The 11,566-nt window shown below is 37.3% G+C and overlaps 2 protein-coding genes across 2 annotated transcripts; both read left to right on the top strand.

Moving 5' to 3' along the window:
• Positions 1–5,045: 5,045 nt before the first annotated feature.
• Positions 5,046–5,585, top strand: LOC149637864 (uncharacterized). Its single transcript, XM_089850747.1, has one exon. The coding sequence runs from the start codon at positions 5,046–5,048 to the stop codon at positions 5,583–5,585; it is 540 nt and encodes a 179-aa protein (XP_089706873.1).
• Positions 5,586–7,025: 1,440 nt separating this feature from the next.
• LOC149637863 (uncharacterized protein F54H12.2-like) lies at positions 7,026–8,315 on the top strand. Its single transcript, XM_089850746.1, has one exon. It carries the CDS (start codon positions 7,026–7,028, stop codon positions 8,313–8,315), a length of 1,290 nt encoding a protein of 429 aa, XP_089706872.1.
• Positions 8,316–11,566: the final 3,251 nt, after the last annotated feature.

The following is an 11,566-nucleotide window of genomic DNA, read 5'->3' as shown; positions in this document are numbered from 1 at the left end:
AAAACGAATTAGAAGGTTATGGAAAAGAAGCTTTTTGTAAATTATGGCTTAGTGGAGGTCCCAAAAACTATAGTATGGTTATCTATGACCCCGAAACGGAAAAAACATTTAGTATTACCAAAGTAAAAGGATTTCGGCTAGATATTAGTACGGAACAAATAATTAAAAGTAAAAATCTGAAAATTTTGTTAGGCGTAAATAGGGATAACGAAATCGTAGAAAAAGAAGAAGAAAAACTAACTGATTTGGAGATTTATGACTCGAGACGAATTACAAGATTGCCTAATCATATCGTTGTGTCGCGCGGAGAATATAAAAGTTATAGAATTATAATGGATAAAGTAAGACTTTTGCCTAATAGTTTCCAAACTGTCCCGTATGGCTACCAAATAAAATAATTTTTAAAATTGGTTAAGGAAGTGTAAATAAAATCAAATATTCTTAATATAAAAATTTATTGTGAATTTAAAAAATAATTTTTAATTATTTGTTTTTTTAAAGATAAAAAATGTATTATTTTTAAAGATAAAAAATGTATTTTTTTAAAGATAAAAAACGTTTTTTTTTAAAGATAAAATAGTTTTTCTTTAAATTCTTTTTTCTTAAAAAAAAAGAGAAAAAAAATGGTTTTTTTTTAATATTTTTTTATACCCGCGATTAGGGCCAAAAACAGTTTCTCGAAAAAATATTCGTCGCGACGACCGTCACGGACGCATTCGTCGTCTGGCATGGTATTTAGTTGCCACCATGCGCGGTATTGGCGAAGTTGCATTAGTTCAATCAGGATTCTATTAAAAAACCACCCCCCATTAGAAACTAGTTAGATGTTTTTTCCCTTATTATTATTAAATTAGAAAAGGGAAAAACCTACAGAAATCCTTTGCAGTTCAATGGTAAGAGGCTACGTAAATAATAAAAAATTGTGTTCAAAAAATAATCTAAATATTCTATTCTTAATAGCTGATAATAAATAATTTCTCACTTTGGCTCGAAAACAGTGACCGTGTGCTGAGCAACTATGATAGTTATTTGATTCAGCAGTTCGTTAAAGTAAAAATCGTCGTTGAAATAAACCCTCTCCTGTCCCAGTAAAGTATCGAATCCCGCTTTAATCCTAACAAAACACGTCAGATATTTAGGGTAAGTTAGTTATAAAAGGTTAAGTGCTAAGAAAATAACACCTACACGGCAGCGTTGCAATTTAAAGTTTCGTCATTTTGGGCCTGAAATACGTGCCAGGGACGGAAAATTAATGGAGGAGGCGATGGCGCTGGCGGTGAAGGGGGATTCGATGAATCCGAGGACGGAAATACGTTCCACGGTCTGAATACGTATGGAGGAGGCGAAGGTGAGGGAGGAGGCGAAGGCGAGATAGGAGGCGAACGCACGGGAGGAGGCGAAGGCACGGCTGGAGGCGAAGGCACGGGAGAAGGCGAAGGCGCGGGAGAAGGCGGGGCGATGGTGCTGGCGGTGAATCCATTTTCGGAGAAAAGGGCGTATCGACACCTTGCAAATAACTAAAAAAAACAAACCCCCACCATCCCAGCTTCAAATAACAAGAGTGAAAATAAAAATGCTCGAGAAAGATAACTACGACTAGATCCCGTTGACGAAATAAAAAAACCGATTGGAAGATAGCAATGCGTCAAGTAAATAAATGTAAATTTTTAGGGGGTACGCGTCAAAAAATTCTCAATAAACCGAAAATAAATATATCTCGTCAAGAGGAACCTTATTATTTCTATTTTTAAATGATACTATTTATTAAAAATTGGTAAAAATTCGCTTACCAATCGGGGATTTTGGTCATTTATTTCAAGGGTGCTCGGACTTTTAAATTTTAGCTTGCTGTCTTTTCTGTTTCTGCTTCGAACTAATAGTCCGAAATAGGGGTAAAACGGTTTTTATATATGAACGAAATTAAAAGGAAGGGGAGGGTTAACATCTTGACCACCCTTTTCGAAATAGAAGAAAGGTCGCGATGGAAGGGTAAACACACCAAATCAGGTGAGAGGTACGACGAAATCTATTTCTAGGAACATCCGTAAAAAAGGTAATTTTCGCCTTAACGAATTGATTTTTTCCGAATTCCGATACGTTTCCAAACTAACAGAAATACCTTCGGATGAGAAGGGCTTTACTTAAAAAAAAACCTTTTTTTCGCGACTTTTGTCTCTTTAAACTTGCCATTATGTTTATTTCTTTCCTAATTGGAAAAGACCGTAAACGAGATTTCAATATGTTTCGGTTCTGGAGAAATCTATTTTCGGAATAATACAAAAAATAACCTTCAGGGTCAAGGGGAGATCGGATTTAACAATGAAGGAGGAGAACGTAGGTGAAAAAAATCAAGAATAACCGATTTTGTTTCTTCTGTTAGAAGGATGAGGAAAGGAATTCGAAAAGAGAGAGAGTGAAAGGGTTTGCTTCCCCTTCCGCCTCCCCCCCGCGAGCGCGGGCCGGGCAGGGCAGGGCAGCCACCGCGATTTTTCCGCGAGCGGCGATTTTTTCTTTAGAAAAAATCGCCGCTAATTCCGCGGCGCGGTAATTAATTCCGCGTGGCGCGACGCGTCGGGTTAATTAGAAAAAACGCTACTTTCCGACATTTATATACGAATTACTCTTCCTAACTTTTCATATTCGTATTTTATTAAACTTCCCAGAAGGACGTCGAATGATACCGTTCGAGCATCCCGCTTCCGTTTTAATAGCCGGTAGTTCCGGTTGCGGAAAAACGGCGTTTTGTTGTCGCGTTATTAAACACAAAGACGATATGTTCGAACCTAAAATAGATCGAGTTGATTGGTATTTTTCCGAGTATCAACCTTTTTACGATGATATGAAAAGAAATTATCGCGTTAATTTTATTCGAGTATTACCGGATGATATTTCGATATACGATGGCAGTAAAAACGCCTTGTTAATCATCGACGATTTAATGATCGAAAATAAAAGCGCGTTAATCGCCGATCTCTTTACCAAATACAGCCATCATAGATCTTTGTCGGTCTTCTTTTTAGTCCAAAATTTATTTCATAAAAATATCCGCGAAATATCTTTAAACTCTAAATACATAATTTTATTCCGCCAAATTCGCGATAAAATGCAAGTTAATTTTTTGTTTAAGCAAATCGATCCTCTTAATTGGAAATTTATACAAGACAGTTACGCCGACGCGACTAAAAATCCTTATTCTTACTTATTATTCGATTTAAGTCAGAATTGTCCAGACGAATGGAGAATTAGAACTAATATTTTTCCCGGCGATACGAACGTTGTATACCAAAATAAATAAAAGAAAGTAGGTATTAATAGACGCCTTCATTTACACTATGACTTCGAAACGTAATTGATCGTCCAAAAAACGAAACTAAAACTGTCAAATCTTAGCCAAGAAAAATATAGATTTAATTAAAGTCTTAGCGCGATTAAAAAGGAAACAACGATTAGGGATTTTAGAAAAGGCTAATAGAGAATTTATAGAAACCCTCGGCGAAGTCGCGTTGAATACTTTAAACGGAAACGTTCGATTAAGTCCGAAAATTTTCCAGAAATTGTCTAAACATAAAAATCAATTAAGAAAATTAGCTAATAAAAAAATCAATTGGAAATTGAAACGTTCTTCGTTAATTAATCAAAAAGGTTCGGGGATATTTTCTTTGCTTTTACCGGTAGCGGCGTCCGTTATTGCCTCGTTATTCGGTTCTAGAAAATAAAGTACGCGCGAAAGATGACTTTAATACCTCTCGGAGAGAATCAAGAACCTCTAACGAATTCTACAACGAGGGAACTCGATTCGTTGACTGACAAAGAAGAAAATTATAATATTTTGTCGAATATGGAAAACGAAATGAGGCAGATTTTAGCGAATACCGATTTAGACGATAAGACGAAATGGATTCTGTACGATCAATTAATGCAAAGATATCTAGCGTTAACGAAAAATAAATTTCCCGAGTACGATAATAATTTGCAACCTTGGATAAATTTGTTCTCTATGAAATATAGAGGGCGTGCAAAAGAAATTTTAAATTATTTAATCAATAACGAACGACGAGTTAGGTGGTCTGACAGCGACGGCTCTGTCTATATAAACAGCAAAAAGATCCCAAAGAGCGACATTAGCGAATTGGTTTATTACACTATCAAGCTCATTGACAACGGAAACAACGCTTCCAAAATACCTCCTCCGATCGGTTGGCGAGAGTTCGATCCTTATATCGAAGATTACGTGAACAAACAATCAGGTGTACCTAACAATCAGGTGTACCTAACCTCTCACCGTCGAATTTATTAACTACACCCTTAAAACGTAAAACAGCCCCGATTCCGGTAGCAACGCCTAATTCATTGCCGATTAAAAAGAGACTAAGAAAGAAAAAAGGTACTCCGAGAACCCCTTTTAATTCTAGGTTAATTTTAAAAAGTCCTCTCGACGGGACCCCGGGATCAGCTAAGGAAAAAGTTGCCAAAAAGGGAGGATGGGTGACGTATCGGTAGACCAAGAGAATGTCTTGAAAGAAGTATATTTCGACGTTTCGCATCCGGCTTCTTTTTCCAGTATCGAATCTTTATACAAAGCGGTGAAAGATAAGGGAATTTCGAGAAAAAATGTTCGAGAATTTTTAGAAGGGTCCGAGGCTTATACTTTACACAAAACAGCTTTAAAAAAATTCCCGAGACGTAGAATACCCGTTACAAACATCGGTGATCGATTCGAATTGGATTTGGTCGACATGAAATCTTTAGCTAAATATAACGATAATTTCAATTTTTTGCTAATGGGCCTCGACTGTTTTTCTAGAAAAGGTTACATCGTCCCTTTAAAACGTAAAAGCGCCGACGAAGTTTTGGACGGGTTAAAAATTATGTTCCCCGACGAAAGAAATTCTCCCAGGCATATTTATTCCGATTCGGGAAAGGAATTCGTTAATTTCAAAGTAAAGAAATTTTTTAAAAATCGGAAAATTAAATTTGATTTAATGACTTCCGAACCGCACCACGCGCCCTTTGTCGAAAGGTTTAATCGAACTATCAAAACTAGAATGTATAAATATTTCACGCATTATAACACGTTTCGCTACATGGACCAAATTGAGAATATTCTGAATGCCTATAATTTGGCCTATCATTCCAGAATTAAAATGACGCCGAATGAAGTTAATCCGTCCAACGTTTTAAAAAATAATAAAAATATTTACAAAATTAACGATAAAACTAAGAAAGAAAAGAAAATAATTCCCGCGAAATTCAAAATTGGAGATTACGTTCGAGTTAGTAAACTCAAATTCGTCTTCGCTAAAGGATTCGAAGCCCAATTCTCCACGGAAGTATTTAAAATTGTTAGCGTTTTAGATACTCAAACTCCTCATTTATATAAATTACAAGATCTGGAAGGAAAGGATATAAAAGGGTTCTTTTACGGTCCCCAACTCATTAAGTGCTCGGTACCTCACACATTCAAGATAGAATCCGTCATTAAAAAGAGGAAACGTCGAGGGAAATTGGAATATTTCGTTAAATTTTTGGGTCTATCTAAAAGTCAAAACGCTTGGGTTTTAGCTGAAAATAACGAAAAAATCTGAATTTTATTTAACCTTGCCTAGCGACTCGTCTATGGATTATTTCCCGTCCAATAAAATTTCGTCTTTTATTACCAAATTACCTACTCCCCTTAATTTAAACGGGGAGTGGGAAGTGGCCTTGGTCGAAATAATTTACACTCACAGTTTCTTTAACGTTTTGAAAGAAGACGATGAGGAAAGACGAGCGCGAAAAAGGAAATAGAGTTAGCCAAGCCCCGGAAGAAAGGATTGAAGAGCGTGGACGTGAAATCGACGTCCAAGGGAGAGGTAAACAAGGACTCGAGAGAGACGAAGAAAAAGAAAGAGGAGGAAGGGCAGAAAGAGGAGAAAGAGGAGAAAAAAAACCAGTAGCGAAGGCCGAACGAACGAAGAAGTATATTTCATTGCCAATATTCCTGCGGGAAATTATCAATCGCTTAACCATTTACTTCAAGTTATTAACGATACGGACGTATGTCAATCGGCTTCTTTACGTTTTACATTACGACGAAGTTAGCGGCCGTGTTAAATTGAGACACGGGAATGTTTTATCGCCCGACGTGTCACGCTCATTAAGTTTGAGTCGACACATCACGGCTATTTTAGGGTTCGGGGATAACAAGCGTGTTCAAGGTACTAGCAAATATTCCGCCATTCTTAATTTCCACGTTCCTTCGGAATTGTACGTATACAGCGATATTGTAGAAAACCAAATTGTCGAAAATTCGACAGTTCCATTATTAAGAATTATTCCCGTCGGTTACGACAAAAAGCACGGGTCAATCTTCGTCAAAACTTTCGACTCGCCACATTACGTTCCCTTATCGAAAAAATATTTCGATACGTTGACCATAGATATAAGGAATCATCTTGGTCAATTAGCGCCATTTCAGTTCGGAACTTTGTCGTGTAAATTACATTTAAGATGCGTAGAACAGCGGCTTTAGAGTATCATAAGCATAGCTGTTACGACGCTTATTATTTAAATCAAGCGCAAACGGGAGAAGGATTAAGTAATCGCGTGTATGTTGGGAAAGCCTACCAAAGGGGTTTTGGGACGGGTCAAACCGGTTTTGGAATTGGGTCCGTTCTGGGACGATTCGCGAGATACGTTGCGCCTTTCGTAGTGAAGGGGGCGAAGTTTGTCGGCAAAAAATTATTAGGGACTTCCCATAAAGTTCTCGGCGACGTGGTTCGGGGAGAAAACGTGAAAGAATCGATTAAACGACGAGCGAATGAAACTTTAGAAGATGTTCAGAAACAATACGGTTCGGGAATTAAAAGAAAGAGAAGAAGAAAATCGAAGAGTACCGTTAAACCGTTAAAAACTGTAAAAAAGAAGAAAAAGACTATAAAACGACGAGCTAAGAACGGTTTAAAATTAGTTCAACGTAGCCTCGGGTTCAAGACGCCACGCGATATTTTTTCCAAGTAATTAAAATACAAAGATATTTAAAAAAAATGGGTGAAGTAATTCTTCCACCGTTAGATTTACATACTATTCCCTCCACTCAAACGTCGATTGAAAATATAAAAACCATTTCCTATCAGCCTTTGACGTCTTTAAAAGGTAACCAACCTATAGAATTTGAAGTTGCCGGAACTGGAAATGAGTATATCGATCTTTCGTTAATAATGTTATACACGCGTAATAAAATTACAACCGCTTCCGGAGGTAATCTAACAGATAGCGACGTAGTCGGTCCAGTGAATAATTTCGGACATAGTCAGTTCGAAAGAATAGATATGTATATCGGAGATTGTCTAGTAACGCCTTCAGCCAATATGTACGCTATTAGCGCCATGATTTCAACTTTGACGACGTACGGCTCAGACGCCTCGAAATCTCATTTGCAAGCGGGGATGTTTTTCAAGGATACGGCTTATAATATGGATTCGGTAACGAAGAACGAGGGGTTCCTGAAAAGAAAATCATTTTGCGCCAAATCGAAAGAATTCGAAACTTATTTTCCACTCTGTTTAGATTTATGCAATATCCCTAAATTTTTAATTAATGGCGTATCTCTGAGATTCAAATTGTATAGAGCCAAATCCTCTTTTTGTCTCATGGGTACAGCGCCCACTACCGGCGACGGGTATAAGAACGAAATTCTGGAAGCGATTTTGTACGTTCCGAAAGTGCAATTAGCGCCTAAAATATTAATAGCTCACGAGAAGGCTTTGGAAATTAAACCGGCTCAGTATAATTACACTCGTACAGAAACGAAAATATTTACCGTTTCGTCGAATATTCTAAGCACTTCTATTAACAATATATATTTAGGAAAAAACCCTCATAGGACTTTAGTATGCTTAGTCGATCACGAAGCGTACAATGGTGATTTGACGTTAAATCCATTTAATTACGAACATAATAACGTCAATTACATTACTCTTTTCCTTAATTCCGAACAATTTCCATCGAAACCTCTTAGACCTAACTTTCAGAAAGGGTTATTCCTCAGATCTTATTACACGCTTTTCACGGGTTCTGACACTCATTACAGCGACAAAGGAATTAATATTAGTTTAGAAGATTTTGCTGGTGGATACGCTATTTATTGTTTCGATTTAAGTCAAGATAATTCGGCTAGCGAAACAGAACACTGGAATCCCCCTAGACAAGGTCAATTAAGATTAGAATTAGGATTTCAAAAGACCGTTCCTAAAACTCTTAGTTGTATTGTATTTTCGGAATTCCAAGCTTTATTAGAAATAGATCGGAATAGAAACGTTACGGTTGTCACCTAAGTAAACATGAACGCGAGAGAAATAAATTCAATTCTCAAATCCTGCGCTAACTTTAAAGGGGTTTATCCTCGCGATATGTTACCGTATCAAATCGATAATTATCCATGCTCTGTCGTCGTGAATTTAGATAGTAGAAGAGAAGCCGGATCTCATTGGGTATCGATTTATTTTGATGGGCGTAAAAGAGCTTTCTATTTCGATTCTCTCGCTATTGGAAATATTATACCGTCAATTAGACTGTTTGTTAAAAGAAATTCTATTAAATGGTCATACAACAAAAGAAGACTTCAAGATTTGTCAAGCTCTGCATGCGGGCATTACTGCGTCACTTACATTATACACCGTTCTAAGAAAAGAAGTACGTCTTCATTTATGAAAAAATTCACGAAAGATCCATGGAAAAACGAATCGATTATATCCACTTTATTTAACAAAATTGTTTCTCAAAAGAATGCAAAAAACCAAAAAAACATTTAACAAATCTTAATTGACAAACGAAATTGAGAAATTCTTCTTCGCGGGTATTAGTCCCTATTTTTGTATAAATAGGCTGTTATCCTCGTTGAACTGATCACATTCGAACCTTTGGGGTCTTCCGTTCTCTTTTGGTACTCTCTGCCTTTCACCATGAGAACCGTCGTCATTGAATTAGAATACCTTTTGGGCAAAGATCTTCACGATGCCGAAAGAAATCGCCGTCTAATTGTCCCGAAAGAAATCGCCGTCGCTACCGTCGATACAGTTCCGGCTGTGGTCTCCTGGTCATTTAAGGCGCCGTACAGCGAAGGGAATCTTTCCTGCAGCACTCGACGAACCAATTGGTATTGTACCAAAAATTTGCACGGGATTTATTTCAAAGACGGGGACATTTCGTGGCACAAAATGAAAAAATGTGTCGTCGACGCGACGAAAGATGTCGTACTTGTATTTTCGAAAGGATGTGAAAAATGTGAATTTTTGGAAACATTTTTCGGGTTTGAGAATGTTACCGATTTGAACGATGTGGGTAGCCCTCGAGCGGATATTGACTCTTGCCCGGTAAGATGCTTTAATCCCTACCACAGTGCGGTTGTAAACCCTCGCACTCGCGCTTGCGCTCTGGAAAGAAGCGTCATTTACGCGAAATATCTTGATGAAAACAAAGAAAAATATGTATATTTTTAATCGATATTAAAGGTCCTTTTTTAAAAAAAAAATGCACTAAAATTGTTTTCTCAATTTTATTCTTGCGGGTGGGAAGGAAGGAGGGGGGCGTTTTATTTTCCTATAAATACCTCTAACGAAATCGTCTTCCTATTCATTCGCTGGTTAGACGTCAATATGAATTACGAAATTCAAAGATATCATAGTTTTTGTCATTGGCCCTTCCCCGAAATTGATAAAGGGTCTTTAGCCAGAGCCGGGTTTTATTATTTACATCACAGTGATCACGTACGGTGTTTTCATTGCAACGGCATTTTAAATAATTGGATGAAAATAGACGATCCTTTTGTCGAACATTGACGATTATTTCCTGCTTGTAAATTTATAAGAGGATGGCCGACGAATAATATTCCTAGAATTCCTGACGTAGTCGATATTAAACGCCCTTCGTCGTGCACTATAAAATTACCGAAAATAGATGAAGAATTAGAATATAAAAACTAAGTATGTCGAAAGTCCAATTTAATAATATTATAGAAATGTATTACATACCTTACGAAGATCGAAGAAGTTATGTTATAATAGATAAATTAAGATTTAATAATAGAATAGCTCGAATGGCTTTGTTGCTAGATCCTATAATAAAAAGGTACCTCAAGAAAGGGGGAGGGATCTAATAAATATATACCCCCCACCTCCTATACTTTTTCTTCGGGATATGTTGAAAGTTAAGATCGGATTCCGCTAGCGAATCATTTGATACTTCACAACCAACCAAACAACACCTATCATGAATTCCGAAATAAATAATAAAAGATCTAGCGACGAAGCGCCTAACGATAGTAGTAAAAGGAATAAAATGGAACACCGTTTTTAAAAATTTAATTCCAAATTTTACCTTAGTAAAATGCTTCACGTTACATTTGGTCTTGTTGATAAAATGGACATTGAAATATTTCTTCGAAGAAAAGATAGTCTTAAAGGGTTTTCGATACCCTTGGAGGCCTGGGACTTTTTATTACAAAAATGGACTGAAATTTTTCAATTAGTAACATCGAATCCTGATAAAAAGTCTATGGAATTTCCTATTTACGAAGAGCGTTTCACTACTATCGATATCGTGCTTAACGCTTCTAATGACGATCTTAATTTTAAATTTCGAGAAAACAAAGATTACGATTTTAAATTAACACCGAAAGAAGTAACGGTTTTAAATCAGCAAATAAATAAAATAACTAAGCATTTAGAGCTTTTAAACTCCAACATTCGGGCTATTCAATGCATGGAAGATGCTATAATATTTCGTTTTCTGATTCGGAATCCATTTTTGAAATGCGCGGCAACGCTAGGACTAAAACGTAATAATGTGAATAGAGAGCCCGTGACGTGGCACCACGTACTTATCACCAACGTTAACGCCCTCAAAACGTCGCTCGACATCACGTCACGCACGTCGACAAAACGTCGTAGTGTATAGTAGGCTTAAGTAAAGTAAATGTATTTCACCGGCGGCCGCGAGCGACCTCCCACTTATGCTACACCTCTCATGTCTCTTCACAGAGTCAAACTCAACAGGGTCTTCTTTCCCCGCTGTTTTTGCCAAGCCCGTTCCCTTGGCTGTGGTTTTGCTAGATAGTAGATAGGGACAGAGGGAATCTCGTTACTCCATTCATGCGCGGCACTAATTAGATGACGAGGCATTTGGCTATCACAAATCTTTATTATCAGAAATAATCACTCTGAGGGGTGAGAAAGTGGAAGAGGCATCTAATCCGTCCCCCTTACAAGTAACCCGTATCAAAACGGTTAAGGTATACCACATATTTGACATAATTATATATTTTTTCCATTAAGGGCTACCAATACCGGGTTTAGACCCGCTAGAAGACCAGAGCCGGTAAATACCTCCCCATGACCCCGGTTGGAATTAAGGCAAGGCCTATCATGGGAAGTAACTACAAGTTGGGAAAGCCAAAATATTACCTCTCCGAGTGGAGATGACTATATGCATCTATCGCTTTTTTTAATTCTTTGCAAGTGCAGGAATTCAATTTTAAAATAGTCAATTGTTCAAGCCTTTTCAATATCTCTCAATTGCTGTGGAAACT

Source organism: Phalangium opilio, unplaced genomic scaffold (genome assembly GCF_054372755.1).
Source record: "Phalangium opilio isolate 3A_F unplaced genomic scaffold, DU_Popi_V2 ptg000094l_1, whole genome shotgun sequence".
NCBI classification, from domain to species: Eukaryota; Metazoa; Arthropoda; class Arachnida; order Opiliones; family Phalangiidae; genus Phalangium; species Phalangium opilio.
Note: the sequence above shows the minus strand (reverse complement) of the source record. Positions and strands in the feature narration are given on the sequence as shown.